This window comes from Gymnoscopelus microlampas (genome assembly GCF_963454915.1).
Source record: "Gymnoscopelus microlampas genome assembly, chromosome: 5".
NCBI classification, from domain to species: Eukaryota; Metazoa; Chordata; class Actinopteri; order Myctophiformes; family Myctophidae; genus Gymnoscopelus; species Gymnoscopelus microlampas.
In genome coordinates this window covers 36,563,380-36,585,832 of record NC_139942.1, presented here as the reverse complement: position 1 = coordinate 36,585,832, position 22,453 = coordinate 36,563,380, and the positions used below count along the sequence as shown (strand labels likewise).

Here is a 22,453-nt window from a genome sequence, read left to right as displayed (position 1 = left end):
AAGCAGATCCGTGCCTTGGACAGTGACATGCAGAGACTGGTTTACGAAAACTACAATAAGATCATATCTGTTACAGACATGATAACGAAGATGAATAACGACTTCAACAAGATGATGGAAGATGAAATAGACTGCCTCTCTGCCAGCATGGCTGCTATCACAGAGTCCAGTGCACGCATCAGTGCACGCATAAGTGGCACGATTCAGCACCAGCAGCAGGTGGCAGAACCGGCAGGTCTGACTGAGATTGTGGTACATGCGGCCACAGAGAGGCTAAAGTAGTACCTAGCTGCTTGAGCCTCCAGATGTGTTCTTCCTCGACCAGCCTGACAGACATGAGGCAGTCCCTTGCCACGCCACGTCTCGCGGTGACTGGCGCTTCGCTGTTTCATAGTCCAGGAGAAGCTATTTAAGGGCGGATTCACACTGCGGCCTTGGAACCAGCCTTGAGGCTGGTAGGAAGGAATACCTGGGAAGGAATTGGTAAAGCGTGTGCACTTTGTGAGAAGTTTTATATGGTTTTCAATAGGGGGCGAGCCTAACTTGTTTGCAATGTTTTTTAAAAAGCTATACCCTTACCTAATACCATTCCAAAAATCTAAAACTTCTCACAAAGTACACTTATAATAGATGCTAGCTTTACCAATTCCTTCCCAGGTATTCCTTCCAACCAGCCTCAAGGCTGGTTCAAGGCCGCAGTGTGAATCCGCCCTAAAACCTGAAAGCGTTTGAGACGCGTTGTGACCTTGTAGATCTGCGAACATTTTACCAAAAGGTCGCTTATTTTTGCTGAATGTTCGCCTATTATGACATGCCCAGAATAGGGGTGCTATTCAAGTGGGTAGACAGGGGGTTTGTTCTCTGAACCTTCATTGAAAAGACCATGCCCCAAATATCGTTTTTATCCTTAGTTTGGTGATTTCAGTAAAGCAAATGCACACATTGGAAAGTTTATTAAAAAAGGGGGGGTTCAGGACACACGTGTATTACTGTATTATATCATCACTTGGAGACGAGCAGTACAAGAAGTTAGGGACAGGAAAATTTCTCCCTATGTCCTCACATTTGAAGGACGGTTAACACTATACATTATACACTATAAGCTCATAGTGTGGCACAAAGGTTCACATGGTTAAAGTGGTTAAAATAATTGTGACGCTAAATTAACTAATTTTGTTGGGGACCCCCAGTACCCAGTACCCAGGGGTCCTTGGGGGGGGGGGGGGGAATACTAACAAGCTTGAACAAGCTTACTCTCAATATGCAAAAATACAACTTCATGATTTTTAGTTATATAAACAAAAAAATCCCAAAAGATAAGTGTCATTATAGATGGTAATTTAAACTACAAACAGATTGATACTGTATGTATGTATGACTGTATGTCTATGAAGATTCTTGGTATATTAAGAAAAATCTGTCCAATGGTTCATCCTTCGTCTAATTCTTTATTTAACTCTTTATTATAGCTTAATTTCCCCCCATATTAATTACTGTAATGTTGTTTGGGCTGCTACATATTCATCATATCTAACCAAATTACTGATCATTCAAAAGAGGTTTTTGAGAATGATTTCTCAGTCAAATAGTCATGAGCCATCTGCACCTCTCTTTATTAAATATTCATTATTGTCTATAGATCCTGTTCAAAAGCATGCCCCCTTTTGTGCCATATATGGAGCTGACTGATTTGTTTGCTGATGCCATGATGACACATTGATGTTAGACAACAAACTCCATATTTGGGCTCTGCATTGGGAACTCCTTATATGGTTATGGCTTCATGGTGACATGAGCGCGACGTCAGAGGTACGTCCGTGATATGAGTCTGATGTCAGAGGTCCGTCCGCTCGCCAATTGTAATATAGGATTTATTGACAGAATATAACTCAGTTAAACCCAGTGCAAGATGTATAATTAAATTGATTGATTCTTTAAACATTTATCTTTATACTTATATACTGAATCTTGGTTTGGTTCTTGACAACTGAATTTTCCCATGTGGATCAATTAAGGTTTATCTTATGATGTCTCACCCTCAGCACCAATAAATCCACGTGGACCATTGTTTCCCGGGTCTCCAACAGAACCATCAACACCAGGGCGTCCTGGTGTCCCAGAGTGGCCTCCAGAACCCATAGAACCCTTCAAGCCTGACATAAAGATAAACACACACACAAAGACATAAGACAAAAACACACACAACTGAGCATGAAAATTATAAAAATACATTCTGACTTATATAGTACTTTTCTGAATACTCAAAGCACGCTGTGCAAAATTGTTCATATAATCGAATAAGTTCCTTCACAACGCACACACACACGCGCGCGCGCGAGCGCACACACACACACACACACACACACACACACACACACACACACACACACACACACACACACACACACACACACACACACACACACACACACACACGCGCGCGCGCAGACACACGCATACACACGCATACACACAGACACGCAGACACACAGACAAACACACAGACAAACACACACACATTTACTGTCTCACCTTTAGGACCTGGAATCCCTGCATAACCCTGGCCGCCAGGGTAACCATCAGGTCCTGCAATACCAGGTGGCCCGGTTCGCCCCGGGGGGACGGGCTGCGGATCGGTGATCACTGTATCTCCTGGGAGACCTCTGACACCTGGGGAAACGCACAAGTTAAACTATCATAACAGACCTACAATTGTGTATAATAACCACGTGAGCCCTATCATCCCTATTCTGGGGTAAACATTCGGTGAAAACAGCAGATTGGCTATTTTTGGGGAAGAGATTTAGTGTATAGTGTGGAGGAAAAATAAGAGGGGGCCTAGTACGGTATAGACAACTGGGGGACTCCCGTCATCTTCATATAAGTATAGGGTTTAACTGGTTAATACACAATGTATACAGAATCACAAACATATGCACATGCTTTAAGAAGTTGGTAATGTATCATCCAGTGCTTTCCATGTAGTAGTGGTGGCTCAGAGACTGATGAACAAAAGCCTAATATCTCCCCTGGCCAAGGGGGAAATCCCCTTTACACTAGTGGTTAAGGTGTTGGCATTCCACGTGGGTGACCCAGTTTCGAATCGCTGGCGTTACAACACGTATGGTGAATAATTAATCTGCTCATGTTCATTTATGTCCCTTAAAATATCTTTAATATCTTTGTCACAATATTTTGCCCAAAGCGGCACCACTCACCCCTTTCTCCAGAAAAGCCTTTATCTCCTTTGCGTCCGCTAAATCCAGGGTCACCTCTTGGACCTCTGCGTCCTTCAGGACCTCTGGGACCCAAAGGACCCCTTTCACCTGTCAGAATTAAGCAGTGTTGTAAAGTAATGAAGCACATTTACTCAAGTGCTGTACTTAAGTACAATTTGAGGTACTTTCACTTTACTTGGTTGAAAGTGGGTAATTAAGACAAACAAAAACATAATCGTCTCTGTCGGGTGGAAACCTCATTATGTCCAAAACTGGAACTTTTCAGGAATCAAATTCAAGAATAGCAAACGTAGCAGATCGACAAGCTCAACACGCGCTGCTTCACGCCACGTTTTGAGCTTCTGGATCTGTTACTTTTGGTGCGTTTGTGTGAACAAGTAGGGCATTTCTTTATACAAAAAAAACACAAAACGTTCCCAGCAAGCACAATGATGTCATGATGACGTTATGATGACGCCCGGTCATCACCCCGGTGACGTTCAGGACTAGGCCAGATCACAGCCCATATGGGGATGATCTTTACGTCATTTACAGGACGTCATCACCGGGACATCATATGGACATTTGGACAGCAATTTTGGGTGATGAGAAATGTGTTTAGATGACGTCCTGGAAGTGACGTTTTTGTGGTCAGGATTAATTTTGGTTGAAATCAGGTGATATTCTGGGCCAGATCTGACTTGTCTTGGTTTGACTTGATCTAGCCCCAATCGAGACGTCACTTATTGGTCCGGGTCCTGACTGTGCTTGCTGGGTTAGAATATGGAGATAGAAGGTTTCTGCATGTACCTTTAGGTCCTGTAAAGCCTAGGAAATTTGTGAATCCAGGCGGTCCCGGGTGGCCTCTCTCTCCCTTACGACCTGGTAATCCATCGAAGCCAGGTGGTCCTGGGTTCCCGTAGGAGATATTGATATTACCTGGAGGGCCTGGTTCACCGGGAAAACCTTCACACAAGCACACACGTACAGACATAGATATTCTTATTAAATAATTAACTATTTTATGTGACCAACATTTTTTTTTTTTTTTAAATAATAATTGTCTCCGCCAGGAGACTATGTTTTCACTTTCCGTCCCCCCCCCCCCCCCCCCTCGGCCAAGCTAACATTGGTCAAGCCTCACGTGACACGTGACAATACATTGAAAGAGTGTGCTCTGATTGGCTAGTGAGACGCATGACGTATAGCGGCCTATAAATAGATGTGTCACTTTGAAAGAGTCTCTGTCTCTTTCAAAGTGAGGTAAGACAGGAATAATCACGAAATGGCTGAGAAATACGTAATATAAATAGCTTATACAGGATTAATCAATATTTGCTGGCGGAGACTTGTGCTCCGGGGAGCACATTTTCTAGTTAAATAATGAATTCTAATTCATATACTCCAATATGATTATGTAAAGGTATGCAGACACACAAAAACAACACACAAAGGCAAACATTTAAACACACACAGTAAAAACCTCAGGTTTAATGAATCCTTATGTAACTATGAAAGTGTACAAACGTAAGAATTATATTAACACTGAGGGTTTTACTGCGCAGACCTGGGGGTCCGCGGGGGCCCTCGTATCCTGGGTCTCCACTGGGGCCTTTCTCTACCCTGCCGCATTCTCTGCCTGGCGAGCCAGGTTCTCCGGGATAGCCTGGGGCACCTGAGAGAGCAATTAAAATAAGCAACTAGGCATGTAACGATTCAACAATACTAGATTCGAATCACAAAACTAGGTTCACAATATGATTTTTTCTTTTTTACAATACTTATAATTATAACTTATTATACGTTTTCTCTTATCCTCTTATCAATACAGTAGCAAATGACTTTTTTATCCATTCTCTTACAAAGATCCCATATTTTCTTCTGTTTTTACATTTGCATCACGCTTTTTTTGTATTAAATCGATTTAAATTGTCACCAGTTTGAACTGATTTGAATAGATTTACGATAAATCGTTACATGCCTATAAGTAACATTTAACCTGTCAACATGTCCAGGAGAGTAAAATATTAAAGCAAATAAAAAAGGAGAGTAAAGCAAAATGAGCGCGACAATATGAAGCCATAACCTCATACTTATAAGGTCTGGTCTGTAAGTAAAATCATGTGTTTCCATAAAAATAACAAAACCAAAAGTGTCTTTATATATTTGATACATGATTATAATAATGCTATACAGTACCTGGGTAGCCTGGCAGGCCAATGGGGCCTTTGGGTCCAGGGTAGGTGTTACCTCCTCGTCCAGGGCGTCCACGTTGACCTTTGCCCCCAGGAAAACCAGGTGGACCTGGTGGGCCCGGATCTAGTCCTGGACATATAAGTACATATACATTGTCTATTCTATTCTATTCTACTTACATTATGTTACATTCATGCTGATGTTCTTCAAATATTGTGCTTTGCATATTAAACACTTCGTTGTACAATGGAATAAAAAATAGACGATCTACAAGTTCACAACGCGTCGCAGTCGCACCTTTCAAACTGCAAATACTGTAGTGTACAAAGTAACTCATAACTCCCCGACCCTTACTGTACCTCTACCATCTCCTTTCATCCCTTTGGCGCCTGTCAGCCCATTCAGTCCATCCAGACCTGGTGGTCCATGGACCCCTATGATGACAGCACAAATATGTCACATAAACAAGCAGGTTTTCTTCAACATGTGTTCTTACCCTCACTGAGTTGCCTTTTTCCAGTAGAACTGGTGATCTCCTGTCTCCATTTACCGTTTGCTCATTGAACATAAAGAGAAGCACAGCTTGTATCTTCTATTTGCTTGCATATTAACAGATTTTTTCTGCTGGATTTATTGCCCTTGACTGCTGAGGAGATTCCTGAAGTCCTGTAGAGTACTGAAGTCCTGATGTCACTCCCACTAGCCGTGGGTCATGATGGCGTTATTTTTTATATTGGATTTCCAAAACTTTAACAGTGATTTTAAAGGTAAGGTAAGTGATATTTTTTGGTAATCATTGCTACAGAGCGTTTGTTCGGTCACAGGAGTCTCTCCAGCTCTTTAGTAAACATTTTCAGGTATGTGACAACATTTAAGCCAATCAGGACACAGCACTGAAAATTCATTTTCTATTTAATAATGAGCTTGAGAGACATGGGAGACTCTTTTTACTGAACTAACACTCTATAGCAATGAGTACTATCAGAATAGAATATAGAGCTATTTAACACTTATTTTAACCAAAGTAAATCACTCACCCTACCCTTAACCAAAGAAAATCACTAACCCTACCTTTAAATTAATATTGTCATGGCAGCAGCCATGACATTGGAATAAATACAATGAAAAGCTATTTAAAAACATGTAGTTGAAATCTAAGAGATGACATACAGTATGTGAGGGTTGTACGGCTCTGTGTGTCTTAGTACCTGGAGGTCCAGGAGGGCCATCTGGACCAGGTGGTCCTTGACGGTCAAGACGGTCACCTGGAGTACCTGGAAAACCTGGACGACCTGGTGTACCCTGCGGACCAGGCAGTCCTGCTCTCTCACACACGCACGCACGCACGCACGCACGCACGCACGCACGCACGCACGCACGCACGCACGCACGCACGCACACACACACACACACACACACACACACACACACACACACACACACACACACACACACACACACACACACACAAGCTCGCGCGCATACACAAACACACAGAAGGTTAGCAAAACAATAACTGAAATAATAAGCTGTCTTGACTAATAGAACTCCAGAACATCACATATTGTAATGCAATGAATCACAGCAACATTACCCTGAATATATAGAGCTGAACATACAGTAGGTGCAGACAAATTGCTCAGATTAAGTCAATGGTGGTGTGTTCTCAACCCATCTGCGAGAGCTGTGCTTGATCCCATGAACAATCATCCTCTACAGTATATTTTTTACATTGAGGTGAAATTCAGTAGTACAGCAGGACATCAGTTCCATGATTATAGTCATTATACCTATATACTCCTTCATATGATGTGCCCCATGCGATCATAGCAGATCTACAAGCTCACAAAGAGTCACATCACAACGCTTTTTAGATGGTCTATTTTTTTAATGCTCCGAAGTCTCCGTCCTTCGCTTCGGACGGGTTTTACAAACAGAAGGTCAGGACATCTGTGGGTGCAGGAGTTCTTAGAAAAAAGTTCTGAGACCGCCCATCAGAAGTTCTGAATAACGTCAATTTGAAGTAATATCGACTCCTTTTCCGAAAACGTTGGAAGGAGCATGTTTTGACCTTAAGTCTAAATCAGGCTTTAGATATTACCTGGTCCTCCAGGCCTTCCTTGGTTGCCAGGAATCCCTGGTGGTCCTATATATCCAGGGATTCCCCCGTGTCCAGGGTTCCCTGGCTCACCGGGCAGCCCAACAGTTGCTAGAGGGATAGGAAAAGAATGATGGCTCAGCTGTTGTTACAGTTTTCGGCATTGCTCAAATTGCATTAGTATACTGTATATTGTACCAGGATATGATATCAATTGTAAGGACGAAAGAGATCATGCGATTGGTCCTGGGGTCATTCACGCTTAGGCTGTAGGCCTATGTGCAGTGCTATAAGAATGTAGCTTTCGATTATCAATGTTCATTTTGGTCCCTATTCTGATAACTCACCATCACAGCCTGGATGAAGGGAAATGTGCAAGTGACATGCACAATCATGAATAGACAAGAACATGCAAAACATGAACAACAAAAGATTAGTCAGCATAAAACAATAAAAACAAACATCTGTTCTAATTCATTAACTAGAATACGAGTGTAATAGTGTTAAATGGCAAAATTTTGAGTGTCAAGTTTCAACACACTCAATCATTCCCATGCGTCATCACATTACGCTGGACAGAGCGTGCGTGAGCACCTTTTGTGTCATGGGATTCTGTGTGTACATGCATCTAGCTTTGTGACATTTCATTCTTGATTCATGTGAAACAGTAATCAACAGTTTGACGTAGGGCTTTCACGACTAGAGATTTTTACAGGTCGACTAATTTGACCCAGTGGTAGTCGACTAGTCGACTAGTCGAAATTTAAATTAATTTTTTTTTTTTTTTTTTTTTGGGTGGCACTGTTTTAATACCATCCTACTACTATATTACTATTATTATTATCCTCCTGCCCTTATTTCTATGGCGTTTTAAGGGAAGCGCTTCTGGCACAGCAGCACAGCACCACACCAGCGTCTCCAAGGATCCCCATTGCCCAATAATAGGCTTTTATTGGGCATGCTTTTGACCCCCTTTTGATAAAAAATAAAGTCAGGAGGATAATAATAATAGTAAGATGGGCCATTACTATAGCATTAAAAATTTAAAAAAAAAAAAAAAAAAAAAAAATATATATAACAATATATAACATATATATATAACAAGTCGACTAGTCGACTTGTTGGTGAAAGCCCTAGTTTTTGACGTGCACTGTCATAACCTCAGAGGTGAACATACTGATAGCAAAGAAAAAAATATATATTTTAAGTTAAGAATTTGTTTTGTTTTCCTGGTTAAGTAAAGGTAATAAACTCACTTGTGCCTCCGCTGTCTCCTGGCTCCCCTTTGGGCCCTTGTGGACCAGGCTGTCCAAATGATTCGCCTAGGTCACCTGGAAAAGTGGTTGAATCATTACATTGTGTTCTGATTGGTAATTACCTGCACCAAGGAGATTACGCTTTCACCGTTGTTTCACCATCTGTTTGTCTGTCTGTCGGTTTTGCACAAAACTTGGTGAAAAGGTTGGTTGTAGGCCAAGGAAGAATTGATTGACCTTTCACACAGATTGACCAAAAGGGTTGGTAAATCAATGTACACGTTTACCATGGGGTCAAGAAGGGAGAACTGGTACCAGTAGACAAAACGTATAGACAAACTGCCACGTAACCTCGTTCCCAGTTGTATCTCCGTCTCATGAGGAGCTGTAGGAAATAACTACTGCTGAAAGTGCCCAACTGGAGGAGGGGAAGTACATGTTGTCCTACCCACCGGAACTTCCTGTAGGTCTGGTAGTAGTTCGGTAGTAGTTCTTGTCTTTGGTGGTGGACTGTGCTCTAGTGAGCACGTTCTATTTTTACATTAGATCCAAATGACTGGCCTCCCCAGAAATCTTAAATGAGAGGGTAGAATTTTCTGTCATACTGCTAGTGCAATAAAGTGCAATACAGTAATTGAAAAGATCAAAGACGTTTTGGTATATGAACTGTGTCGTAATAATTTTTCCTCTCTTATTCATAGAGTATGTATGTATTCAAAAACGTTTTACCTGGGCGCTTCAAAAAGACTACCCAAAGAAAGATACTGGAGCACTCATTGGCCCTCATTTATCAACGGAGCGTATAAACCGGTGCATATTTTTCCATATATTCGGCCGTACACCAACGTCGAAGTCACATTTATCAACGCATCCTACACAGCTGATCCCAGCGTACATTTGGTCCCAGCCTTGATAAATCTCACGTCTGAAAACGAGCGTCATTTAAATAACACGCCCTTAAATATTCTCGAAACACCCCGATTTTACGACATGAAGAACCAGAATACGACCAAAGAAAGAGTTTAGCCGGCTCGCCTCGCTGCCTGTCAAGTCACATAAACACACCACACACACACACACACAGGCACGCACGCACACATGCACACGCCCCCTCTCTCTCTCGCTCTCTCTCTCACACACACACATGCGCCCAACTGCGTCTTTCATAATCCGTTACGGTGCAATCTTTGTCAGTCAGTAGGCTTGTAGCCTACATGAATGACATATTATGATAGGCCTACCAATCACATCGCCATGAATGGAATATGTTTGTATATTTATTTACCCCATACCGAGCAGTGCGCGTTCGAGTTACACTAAAGCAGTCATGTATTCCCCATGAGACTCGGGCGGTCTGCAGACTGCAGTGATCCCGTGCCGTCACCCACGTTATAAGAGATTGGATCGTCAGGTTTATATCCTTAACCCAGCCAGGTTGTAGCCTACATAACTCTCTATGACATAACTCCATACCATAGGACAAGCTACTGTAAGTTTGTAGACCTCACTGTCCCGACCGCGCGACTCCCGACGCAAAAGCACTCGTTATTTTGAAAATAGCAGATCTACAAGCTCACAACGTGTCGCGATGCGATGCGACGCTGGCTTGTGAGCTTGTAGATTTGCTATTTTCAATGCAGCCAGATCTACAATCTTATCTGAATGACTGTTAAAGCAGTTTGTTTAGACTTCCGGTAAGATGGCGGAGAGAGGTGCAGCTTAAGTAGTTAGCTCTCTACAGTTGGACATACATAACTCGACAATAACTCGACAAAAACAGAAACAAAGTGGAAAAGGAATGAAAAGTATTGTTTAGGAGACACAGATGAAGCCGTAGAAACACTCGAAGACACACAGCAGAAAAAATAAAGTAACAAAAACAACGACGACGACGGACGGAGGAGAAGACTCGAATGGGAAAATGGACGGGGGCCTGGCCGAAGTAATGCGTGAGGGAATCGCCAATATAAGGAGAGAATTAACGGGTAAAATAATGGACGAAAACCTCGCGGAAATACTGCGAAAGGGATTCGATAATATCACTAAAGAGCTACAATCTGACAAGCAGGAAAGACAACAGGAGCTCTCGTCCTTTAAAGAAGAAATTAAAAGGGAAATGAAGGAGGAAATAATAAGTTTTCGCAGGGAGATAGATCAGCAGATTCAACGACACGATGAAGAGATGGCATCGTTGATGGCTGGTGCACACGAGGCGCAAATGCACATATCAGAAATGGAAGAGTGGAAAACGGGGGCAGGTGACCGTGTGGAACAATTACAAGCGGAGCTACTGGACATGCGGTCGCAGGCCAAGCGGTGCAGCATGCGGGTCTTCGGTCTCATCGAGGGGGCGGAGGGTGCTTCAGTAGTGAAATATATGGAACAATTGTTTCAAACGGAGCTTGTTCTACCTAAAGGGACCCAACTCCACATACAGAGCGGATACCGCGCTCGCACTCAGAAAATCAACAACCCATCGACCAACCCACGATCCATTGTGATTAACTTTCTTCGATTTGAGACGAAAGAGATGGTGCTTAAAAAAGCCTGGGAAACAAAGATACAAGTTGGTAACAAGCAACTGGGCTTCGATCACGACTACCCACACGAAGTTGTCCGTATACGGAAAGAATATCTCCCTGCGAAAAAACTGTTAAAAGAAAAAGGAATCCGTTTCCAGACCCCCTTCACGAAGATGAGGATCCATTGGCTTGACGGAATGAGGATCTACAGAAATGCGACAGAGGTCTCCCAAGCCATGAAAGAGAGAGGCTTCATGGTGGGACAACCAAGCGGGGAAAGAGACGCTGACACGCCGAGGGAGGACGGGAGCTACATCGTATCGACGGTGGACCCAACGGCGGAGGAGGATGGGCACACGGGAGCGAACCATGGAGTCACGGAGCGAAGACGAACGGAGGGGGAAAGAGGAGCGATGACGAGAGCCAAAGAAAAGTTGAGAGTGTGCTTAAAAAAGGACTGAATACAATATGCTAAGAGATAAGAGGTAACATTGAGTTGGTATGAAGATGGGAGGTGGGAAGGGGAAATGACAAGGGATGGACAATTTATAGAGAAAAGGACAAGACACTGATGTCATGATAATAGACATGTTTAAAAAAAAAAAAAAAAGAGAGAACCTTCCTACCGCTGTGATTCAACAGTCATATTTTGGGAACACCACCAACTCAATGTGGAGAATACGGAGGGATGTGTGTACAAACGAAATGTTTGAGTTGTTTTTTTTCTTTCCATTTTGGGGGGAAATGTACCAACGGAGAGTTTTTTATGTTAAGAGGTAGATGGCTAGGCGCTGGGGAAGCCCAGGGATGGGATTAGATCTAGTTGCCTAGGGTGGGGCCCCCATTTAACATGGGGTTTACCCCCTTACCCTGTTAGGAGGGTTTAAGGGTCACGGCGGTCCTTACCACGTGTTTGGGAGTCACTTTTTTTGTGCCGTTTCTTTTTATATGTGGAGATCCTTCAGGCAAGAACAGTACAAGATAGGTAGAAAACTTTTGAAGTCACATAATTCAGATAAAGAAGGGGTTTTGAAAGAACAAATTATTGATAAAGAGGGGATGTAGGGTATAATGAGAAGTAAGACTAGATAATGAAACAGGTGGGTTACCTAGGCTCCCCCAAAAATAAAGTAAAATAATTCAAATCCTCATGTGATATTACAACAACCATGACTGGCTTTGAAATGTTGTTTCCTTGTTGTTTTTTTCTTTTTACTTGGGATAAGGTCTGTCTCCAGTTGTGTTTTATTTTATTTTTATATGTGGTGTATGTATGTGTGTGGAAAAATTAATAAAAATTTAAGTGACAAAAAAAAAAGCAGTTTGTTTAAATTAATTTATAATGTTATATTTTCACAGGGATTATTTATTAGTGTAGATATACATTTTGGAGTGGATATACAGTATGTGTCCAGATGCCTGTCAGACCGTCAGACAATGCTGCTCCGCAGGTCTAGAATGGAATAAACGGGCGCAGCCAACGTCAACAACTGGTCTCGACCAGACGTGAGATCTCAGCGTAAAGTAGGATGAAGCCCACGTCAGGATATATTGATAAATGCCGAAAGGTGCGGTGATCTCGCCGTACGCTCATTATTCGGGCTGTACCGCGTTGATAAATGAGGGCCAGTAAGTCTGCAGGTTTATTGCAGGGGTGACTTAATGACGTTCTGTCAAACGTCAATACTGTATGTCTTTAGCTCTCACTACATTCCCTGCATTGATTTATTGGTCATTGTCCTTAAACCAGGAATCAGGATTAAGAAGAACCTTTGTCAGCTGTTACTGGTCTTTTGTGCCTCACCTTTAGCCCCTGATAATCCAGGTTGTCCTGGGTTACCATGAGGTCCTGAAGCCCCTGGGTCCCCCTGAAACAGGAATAAGCACTTTACAACTATTTTACTCCATTTGTAGGACTGGGATACTGTAATTTATATAGATTAAAGCCGCTACACTGAGTCTGGTACAAGATCTCAGTATTTAAGCCCTTTAGGCAACTTTACGATAGGGTTGAAAGAACTGCTCCTTGATGCTGTGTCCTTTTCTTGACACAAGAAGACAATATGACATAATACCAGTTCTCCAGGTTGTCCAGAGTATCCGCGTGGTCCGGTGAATCCTTTCTGTCCTGGGTGTCCAGGAGTGCCGAACATCCCTGGCCGGCCTGGAAGACCAGGTTGGCCCTTATATCCAAATAAACCAGGCCCTCCATCATGCCCTGAGTCACCTCGTGGTCCTCTTGGCCCCCTGAAGCCTGTTAAAGACAAAAATATTTCAAATGTTATTGATGAAGCTTCCATGATAAAAGAAAAACTGTTAGTCGCCAAAAGTGTCCTATCAAAAGCTAGCACTTTCAGAACTCGTGTCCCAACACAGGGACCTGACCTGTTTCATGTTCTCAAGTTGAAAAAATCTATTTGTCGGAAGCAGTGTTGATTTTGTCGACTAAAACTATGACGAAAAATGGTCGTCGATTACTTTTTTTCACTGACTAAGCTACGATGACTAAAACTAAGACTAAATATATTGACAAATTCATCAACAAGTTGTCAACATCATGTTGTCAAAATCAACACTGGTCTGAAGGGTAGAGCTCATCGATGTCACTTCAAAGCAATAAGAGAGAGGCGGGACTGAACCGCTCTGTACCAGCGCTTCCTGGATTTTCAGTGGACACATGCTGAAATAATCTAGTTTTTATATATTTAGTCCACTCATGCCTTCACCACTGGATCATCTTTTAGCCAAATCTCAATTTAATATTTCAGAGGTAGAGCAGCGTTTAAAATCTGAATCTTTAACCACTTTCACCCTGGCGTACATATTGTGGCCATGTCAAAATAAAAATACAAATGTTTATATATTTTTTTAAACTGCGGAAATAGCGGATCATGTCACGATGCAATGCGCTTATAAATCGTCTATTTTCGCAACTATAATTTACAAATCTACCCCCTGTGGAATGACTAAAGCTCCATCTTATCTTATCCCGTCTGTTACCTTGGGGTCCCGGGTCGCCAGGTGGTCCACGCGGTCCTGGAAATCCAGGTATAGTTGGATTGTCTGGAGGTGGCATCCCTGGTGGTCCTGGTGGACCAGGACGACCTGAATGGGCAACAGAATTGTGATGAATGAGTGAAAGTGCAATGCAGTAATTGAAAAGATCAAAGATGTTTCAGTATACACTTGGCCTCAGTTGTAATAGTTGTGCCTCTCTTCTTCATACAGTATGTAACTATCTGTCTAGTCTGGTCTCAGTCTTAGGAACCTGCAGCAGAGCCGGACAGATACATTTTACATCCTGGGAAAAAAAGGTGACCACAAGCTATGATAGTGTTGTTTAGAGGTTATTGAATGAAGTTTGAAAAGGCTTTGTGGGGCATTCTGTTTTCAAAGTTACAGTAGTCGATTTGGAAATATAAAGGCAGCCTATAGGTTGTGAACAGTTATAAGAATTCAACCCATATGTACTTTGACATTGTATTCTTTTCATAGTACCAGTTTATTTTGTGTGCACGTCTGTTTGTTTTTGGAAATGGGGAAGTGTCTGAATTGAAAATGTATATCTTTATCCTGTGCTTCACAATAAAAAAATATTTTAAACAAAGTTACAGTAGTCAAATGAAGATCTGTTTCACAAAATAAATATATCCTTCAATTGTTCATTTTGTTTGGATCCTATTCCTAAGTCATGATACTGTATATGGTGGACAAGACTTGTTTATGGATTTATAACTGGTAAATGTAAATTCCAGTCAAACCATTTCAAGCCATAGTTAGGACTAAATACACAGGGCCCTAACTATTGGAGAACAGATGTGTGTAGAGTTACCTTTGAAACCAGGCAGTCCTGGGTCTCCTGTGTCACCAGGCCGTGCACTAAAACCTCTCTCACCCTGCCTCCCACTGGGTCCATTAGGTCCAGGGTGACCTGGTAAACCTCTGGCTCCAGCCCTTCCAGGAAGCCCCCGCCCACCTGGGCAGACAGAAAACAAAGAGACATTCTGATTTCAAACAAGAAGACGCAGTGGGAGATGATGACCAGATGGCATGTTGACTACTTAGTCCCAGCGTCCTGTCCTCAGAACATTTGTGAAAAGATAAATACACCGACTTTTTTTATTTTAACACATTGACTGCCACTGACGTAGATCTACGTCATCTCAAATCAACGCTTGACTGCCATGGATGTAAATCTACGTCATCTTTTTTTTTCTGTGATTACGCTAGAGGGTGCTCTTCTCCAACCTATGAATGCTGCTTTGACTTCCAGAGAAGAATTGACCCGGAAATGATGTCATTTAAAAAAAATCACCCAGTCCGCTGCAATGTTATCAGATTTATAAAAATACATTTATCTCTGATTTATTTTACCAGATTGCGTTTTTGGTGAAAACAAGCTATTTTCAACTGCCAATAACTAAAGAACGGAAGATCGCGGGTAAAAAAATGTTTCCCCCTGGTAGATAGAAGAGACCCTCGTCTTCCCCCCCAGACAGCTTTTGTTTACATCGTGTCCACATCGTGGGTTGGGAAAATAAGGTTAAAACGCTGGAAGTGGCAGATTAATGAATGAATTAATACCAAGGGGCCAGCTGACATATTTACAATGAGGCCGATACGGAAGAGAGACAGTTCATATGAATGACCTGTATGGCGCTGTTTTAGCCCTGCAGGAGTCAGAAGGAATATTCTCTCATTGTAAGCGGATGGGTTTTTGATGAACTTTAGACTAGATTTTCTTACCTTAATAAAAATTGTCATCAATACTATATGCTTCCAGTCACTAGTTTAAAGTCTCCTTTAAATCATCATGATATGCGTTTTGCTAAATTATGGTCCCATTTATTCTAAAATGATAAAGTAGGCTATGCTCCAGGACAACCTACACAACCAATAGCATTCATTCCCCGCCCCCGCTCTTGAGTGACAACCTATCCAACCAATAGCATTCTTTGGGGATTTTTTTCCGGTTCCCCACATGTCTGGTCTCAAGTAATCTCTCAAGAACAGATTCTGCTCTGCGTTTGAATCTGTCGGTAGCCGTGTTGACAACCCGTGCGCATTGGTTACAAGTGGGCGTGCTATCAGATCAGGAAGCAGGCCGCGCTTTACCCAATCAAATGTAGTGGGCGGGATTTATGCGTGTGCCGTTCCTTTCCCACTAGAAACAAGCCGAAACTCATTTAACATTAGCGTCCTCAAAACCGACAAGAACAGGGAACATTTTAAATTGCTCTTTCATCATAGAAACAAGTGGGCTTATAACCAAAACGATCCATGTTCTTTGGAAGAATTGGTGTTAGTGTTCCGTGGAGAAATATTGTTAGTGGGAATGAAAACATAGTCGCACCACTGGAAGTGGAGCGCTGAAGGCAGACCAAAAACCCCGGTTTCCTTGCGCACGGGTACTCCGTTGAGCTTATCCCAGAGCTAAGTAAAAAACAGCAGAGGGCGCTGTTTTTCCTTTTTATGTGGCAATGGGTTCCCAGATTGGGTCTCAAGCAATAGCGTTTGAGTTCCGACGTGCCCACTGGTATATATTAAAGATGAAAGATTGCGCGTTCCTGAACAATCGGCTTCATTTACGGTCTGTAGAAACCAATGGGTGACGTCACCGTTCCCTTCGTCCATATTCTTTACGGTCTATGATTAATACCTAGCAGTTGATGTGTTAAATGTGTTAACTAACACATTTTTTTTCCCAACAATATATTTATTGATTTTTTTCTTTTTCCACACAACATTACAGCATTACATTACATTACAGAAAACAATATGGACAATTACATTTAAACATTACAAGACAATCACAAAATAACAAAAGGACAACACACAATGACAATAACATCAGCACTAGTCCTCTCCAGATTCTTCCATTAAATGTGACAGATTATTGTTTTCCATGTATTGTATAAAACGACCCCACACCTCCTGAAACAACTCTTGTTTGTCCTTGAGAATAGTGTGATTTTCTCCAGGGGTAGACATAAAGACAGTTCCCTGAACCACTGTGCAATGCTTGGTTTGTCCGGCCTCTTCCAGGTCAATGCTATTACTCTTTTAGCTTGTACTGTAAAAGACAAATATCTATAAATATTCTGTCATTGCGCTTTATTCTGTGTCCAACTGGTTAACTAACAACTTGAACCGTAGCATCATGAGCTCGGGCTATTTTTAAGCGAGGAGATTTGGTGTAGAGGAAAAAAAAGAGAGGACCAATACAACAGATCAGACCCCAGTCAATTATATAGTATTAGTATTAGTATAGTATTAGTTTACCAAGTAGAGGGTTAAGAAAAGCCAGTGTCTTACCTTTGTATCCTGTTTGGCCTGGAAACCCAGGGTCTCCAGGTGATCCCCTGGGGCCTATGGATCCAGTTGATAATGATAATCCAGGTGGGCCACGAAGACCTTTTGGCCCCCTCGGTCCATGGCCTGGTTGACCCATATCTCCCCTAACCCTCTGACCATTGTAACCTGTGCAAAAATAATAACAAGACATCACTACACCCTTTTGGACAATAAAAGTGATTTGAAAGGCTAATGCTACCATTCTGGTAGCAAAATAAAAAAAAAATATTAATACCAGAATTGGGACAGGGTGATGAAGAATTCAAACTTATTTTAAACCACAAAAGCTTTAAAGTGAAATGTATTCAATAATAAAGAATAAGCCACAAAGTGTTATGCCTCGTGGGAGAGGAAAGACCATGGGGTCACCAGAATCAGCAGGGTTCGTCCTCCAGGGAACATGAAGGTACACAACAAATGTCATGGCAATCAAGCCAGTAGTTTTTTTTTCACTTCATAGATTGTAGAAATAGAATTACTTGTTTTCATTAGCGTCAGTGCTAAGCTTGATAAACAGGTACACTGCATAGTTTTAACAGACTACGGGGGGAAAACCCTGCCGTTTAGTTTGTTTATCTGCTGTGTGGTCCGCACTAGCTCTGCCTCTGTCCTCTCTATGTGCGCTGAGGCACGGCACTGACGGCAGCAGCGCGCAGTGGAGAGGGGCGGAGTTGGTTGGTTTGACGGACAGTTTGAGGATCCAATTGAGTTGGGAGGTTTTGTCAGAAGCGATTTTTAATACTTTTTTACACAGACGTAAAAGGGTGTTCAATAGCGTTGATTTATAAAAAAAAAAATCGCAGTGGTTTGTCCTCTGTTCCCACATGCTCACCTGGTCTTCCGTTTGGTCCTGGGTTTCCTTGAGGTCCAGGTGGGCCTGTGGGCCCTTTCAAATCACACTCAGTACAAGGTGGTCCGGGGTGACCAGTTAAGCCGGGGTCACCAAAAGATCCTGCTTCTCCTTTCGGGCCCGGTCCGCCTGGTAGACCCTGTCCTCCTGGGAGCACATTGTTATACAGTTAGTGTTCCTGCAGTCGGTGCTTCTGAGCTGAGGGTCTTTATCAGTCAATTTTATTTTATTTTACAAACTTGCCCTTAAAGAAAAGTTCAATAAAATAATCTGTAATCTGTCCATAGAAGTACATTTTGTGTGTGTGCGCGTGTAAATGTTAAGGACATGAACCTGGTAAGCCTGGGTTTCCAGAAATGCCAGGGAATCCTTTCCTCCCTGGAGCCCCAGGGTAGCCAGGTTCTCCGGGAGTGCCAGGCCTGGCATCACGGGGATCTCCTGGTTCACCCTTCCGCCCTGGGGGGCCTTGCATCCCAGGAGAGCCTGGAGGTCCATCCAGACCCCTTCCAGAGTCGCCAGGGTCACCTGGGTCTCCAGGATAACCTCTTGGTCCTATGACAATTAATACAGGCAATGAAACGGACTGGGAATCACTCAAATTGTCTGCAAATATGCATACGTCCAGTTAGAAAATGTACCTCTGGGAAACTTATATATACTCTTATTACACAGCTTGGTTGAATGCTTGTAATTGGTCAATCACTGAAGTGTGTTATTTCTGGATAATGACAGATGAGCTCAATATCACACCGCTGTCTAATCAAAGACTCAGAGCACCCGCTGCGCTGCTTGATTTGATGCTGTATCCAACACGGCAGCCATGTAAACAAACGCACTGTCATGTACAGCTAAACATTGCTCTCAAGAATGTTTTTGAAAACATTTGAAGCGAGAAATAGATAATGCAGTAACCAAAAATGTATTCTATTTGATCAACACTTGCTTGTTTTCCGAGGCGACTTATGGAATAATTTCATTACCGTAAGCAACACACTTACAACACACATTACACACACACTTCTTCGTTTTGTTGTTACTTTTGGGTCAATTTATTGTCTCTGCCAGGCTGAAAGGCATGGCGAGAGAGTCTTGCACCCTGTCTGTCTGTCCGTCCGTCCGTCTGTCTGGCCGTCTGTGAGCAGCTAATCTCCGGCACCGTTGGCTTGATCGTAGAGAAACTGTGCACACACACTCCCTGGATGCCAATTCAGAAATTCTGCCCCAAATTCTTCACATGGGCCTATTATAGGAGTACTCCTACAGATTTTATCCAAATGTCACACAAATCGGTACCCAGTATCTCTGTAGTCATTAAACGAAACAGGTCTTTCAGATTTTTCATATTACATCCTGATTGTATATTACTCCTACAAATGTTGTATATTACTCCTCCAAACATCACACAAATCGGTACATATTATCTCTTGTGATTAAGACGGATCCGTCCGTTTTGTCACATTCCAGCCTGATTGGCGAATTCCGAACATTGCTGGACCACACTAACCTACCTGACCCGGAGACCTGTGCTCCGAGGAGCACTTTGTCTAGTTAATTTATGTATTATGTAGCCATGTAATAAGCGGGATAATTGACGGTGCGCCGGTCGTATCCCTTGCATACTGTATAGATAGCTGTGTGAAAAAGCTGTGCAGAGAGGTCTTACCTGGGGGTCCAATCCCTCCATTCCATCCTCCATCATCTCCTTTTATGCCTTTAGGTCCTGGGTAGCCAAAAGCCCCTACCAAGCCTGGTATGCCTGGTACACCGGGATTACCTGACAATGACAACAACAATTGATTAGTATTAGATGGGATAAACCGGGTGTTCTGTGAAAAAAAACTATATGCCCTGGTGAAGACTGGTTCTCTGTATGTTGGTTTTAAATCCTTTTAGCCATGTTAATACAATATTTTTTACTATATATTTTTTCTACCCACTTCCTTGGAGGATAGAAATATCTTAAAGATTAGTATTATCAAACAGTCTATCAAACAACATATATGAAGAATAATATAGTTTTGGCTGCCATTTCACCTAACTCTTCTCTTACAGCTATGAAAATGGGTTTGAAATGCGTCAAAACATGCATCAATCTATTGAATGTATGTATATCCAATAGTTTTCATTTCAGCCATACATCAGTGATGAATGATGAATCATAATAATCAGACCATACACATTTACCTGGCACACCGTGCTCTCCCTTTGGTCCAGGTGGTCCAGGCAGGATATCATGACAGCAATTCTCAGTTTCACCTGTAGACACAAAGACAGTAAATATTTCAAGCTCAAGAATACTTCATGTGATGAGATGTCTAGTTACAGTATGACCTCCTTACAGACAGGTGAACTTACACTAAGCCATGTTTTTATTTACCCTTTCACCTTCTCTTTTACCACAAAAGATCACAAACAAAAAGAAAAGGCGAAAAAACAAAGCAAACAATACTGTATGTATGCTATTCTCGAATCTTACCCATGAAGTCTCAGAAACACAAGGTTAGCAATCGCTAAACCGAAACCCTAAATATAACTTAATTATCGCTCTGACCTGGAGGGCCTGGTCTTCCGGGATTCCCAGGGAACCCTGGTGTACCTGGACCTCCCTGAATCCCTGCTGCCCCCTGAGGTCCTGGGGCACCAGCAGGACCTGGAGAACCTGCAAGCCCTGGAAACCCTTTGGGACCAACAGCTCCAGGGAATCCCTTTGGACCATACACTCCTTCAAACCCATCACCCTGCAAGGAAAACATGACAGTTCACATCTGGAGAAGGATGACAACCTGTCACAATGAAACAATACAAGATGTTGGTCTGTCACTCTCTCTCTCTCTCACACACACGCACACGCACACACACACACACACACACACACACACACACACACACACACACACACACACACACACACACACACACAGAGAGAGAAAACACTCACCGGGGGTCCAGCATCTCCTTCTGGACCAGGGAGTCCATGAAGTCCTGGGCTGCCCGTAGCTCCATGTGGACCTGCATACCCAGGGCTTCCAGGGTCACCCTTGGCACCTGCGTAGAAAATGAACACGATTAAACATTAGAAATCCTATGGGCATTATAGTATTGACGATAAGGTGCTGATTAAGACTTCACAGAACATAACCTTTATGGTGCGTTGCATGTGAGTCGCCTTTCTGACCCTTCACTCCGTTGAGGCCTGGAATTCCTGCGTAACCCTGTCATGTCAACGGAAGGTCATCAATCATACTATAGCACAGTTGATAGTTCATACCAATAACTCTCCCAATGAGCACTATACTGTAAACTGGCAGCCAAGAGCACTTTGATACATGATTGGAAAATACATGAAATATGCCCTTAGCGGCCATGTCCACAGAAAGAGTTTTTTTGAGCAGAAGAGCACTTTGGATATCATGTCCAGAATGTTTCTTACTAAGAGTATGGAGCGTTTATCGACGCCTGCAACACCTAACAACCGTTGCTGTGCCTCGAACATTGTGTCATCTGCGTTATTAGCACAAATAGCCTAGCTGAAATAACGGTAAGCATGGACGTCTCACGGTTGTGGTAACAATTCAACAAGTCACAAGTAACAAGTCAGGTCGTTATTTGACAGGGTTGTCAGACACAGCCAGGGGGATGAAACTTGAAGCATGGAGCACCCATGAGGCTCTGCCAAAAATGCTGGATGCTCGGCACTGGAAGGAGGAGCGCCCCAGTGAAACACTTTCTGTGGATAGGACCCCTTATAGATGTTTAGGTATTCCACTTATAAAGGCATTATACTATTGTACCTTGTTTACTTTGCGTGTGTGTGTGTGTGTGTGTGTGTGTGTGTTTGTGTTTTGACTGTAGCTGCACTCTGGCGCACTCTGTCGGCCGCACCCAGGCAGTGCACTGCACACAGACAGACAGACACACACACACACACACACAAGCCGAGCAGACTTTCATAGTAAGCT

General features: G+C 42.7%; 1 protein-coding gene across 2 annotated transcripts in view; it reads right to left on the bottom strand.

Annotated features, from left to right (window-relative positions):
* Positions 1–22,453, bottom strand: part of LOC311046017 (uncharacterized protein) — a 52,068-nt gene that overhangs the window by 4,471 nt on the left and 25,144 nt on the right. The window contains exons 23-44 of one of the 2 annotated variants that reach the window (XM_084058090.1): positions 21,634–21,706; positions 21,433–21,539; positions 21,046–21,232; positions 20,679–20,750; positions 20,158–20,268; positions 18,828–19,046; positions 18,477–18,641; positions 17,606–17,770; positions 15,123–15,266; positions 14,291–14,395; positions 13,366–13,544; positions 13,095–13,158; positions 8,769–8,843; positions 7,516–7,623; positions 6,623–6,733; positions 5,774–5,848; positions 5,418–5,543; positions 4,786–4,893; positions 4,029–4,184; positions 3,219–3,326; positions 2,533–2,670; positions 2,037–2,153 (exon numbers count right to left, since the gene is read on the bottom strand). In XM_084058090.1, the coding sequence (XP_083914216.1) occupies positions 2,037–2,153; positions 2,533–2,670; positions 3,219–3,326; positions 4,029–4,184; positions 4,786–4,893; positions 5,418–5,543; positions 5,774–5,848; positions 6,623–6,733; positions 7,516–7,623; positions 8,769–8,843; positions 13,095–13,158; positions 13,366–13,544; positions 14,291–14,395; positions 15,123–15,266; positions 17,606–17,770; positions 18,477–18,641; positions 18,828–19,046; positions 20,158–20,268; positions 20,679–20,750; positions 21,046–21,232; positions 21,433–21,539; positions 21,634–21,706 (2,713 nt within the window). The remainder of the gene's footprint in view (positions 1–2,036; positions 2,154–2,532; positions 2,671–3,218; positions 3,327–4,028; positions 4,185–4,785; positions 4,894–5,417; positions 5,544–5,773; positions 5,849–6,622; positions 6,734–7,515; positions 7,624–8,768; positions 8,844–13,094; positions 13,159–13,365; positions 13,545–14,290; positions 14,396–15,122; positions 15,267–17,605; positions 17,771–18,476; positions 18,642–18,827; positions 19,047–20,157; positions 20,269–20,678; positions 20,751–21,045; positions 21,233–21,432; positions 21,540–21,633; positions 21,707–22,453) is intronic. The other variant, XM_084058091.1, reaches the window with a different exon arrangement.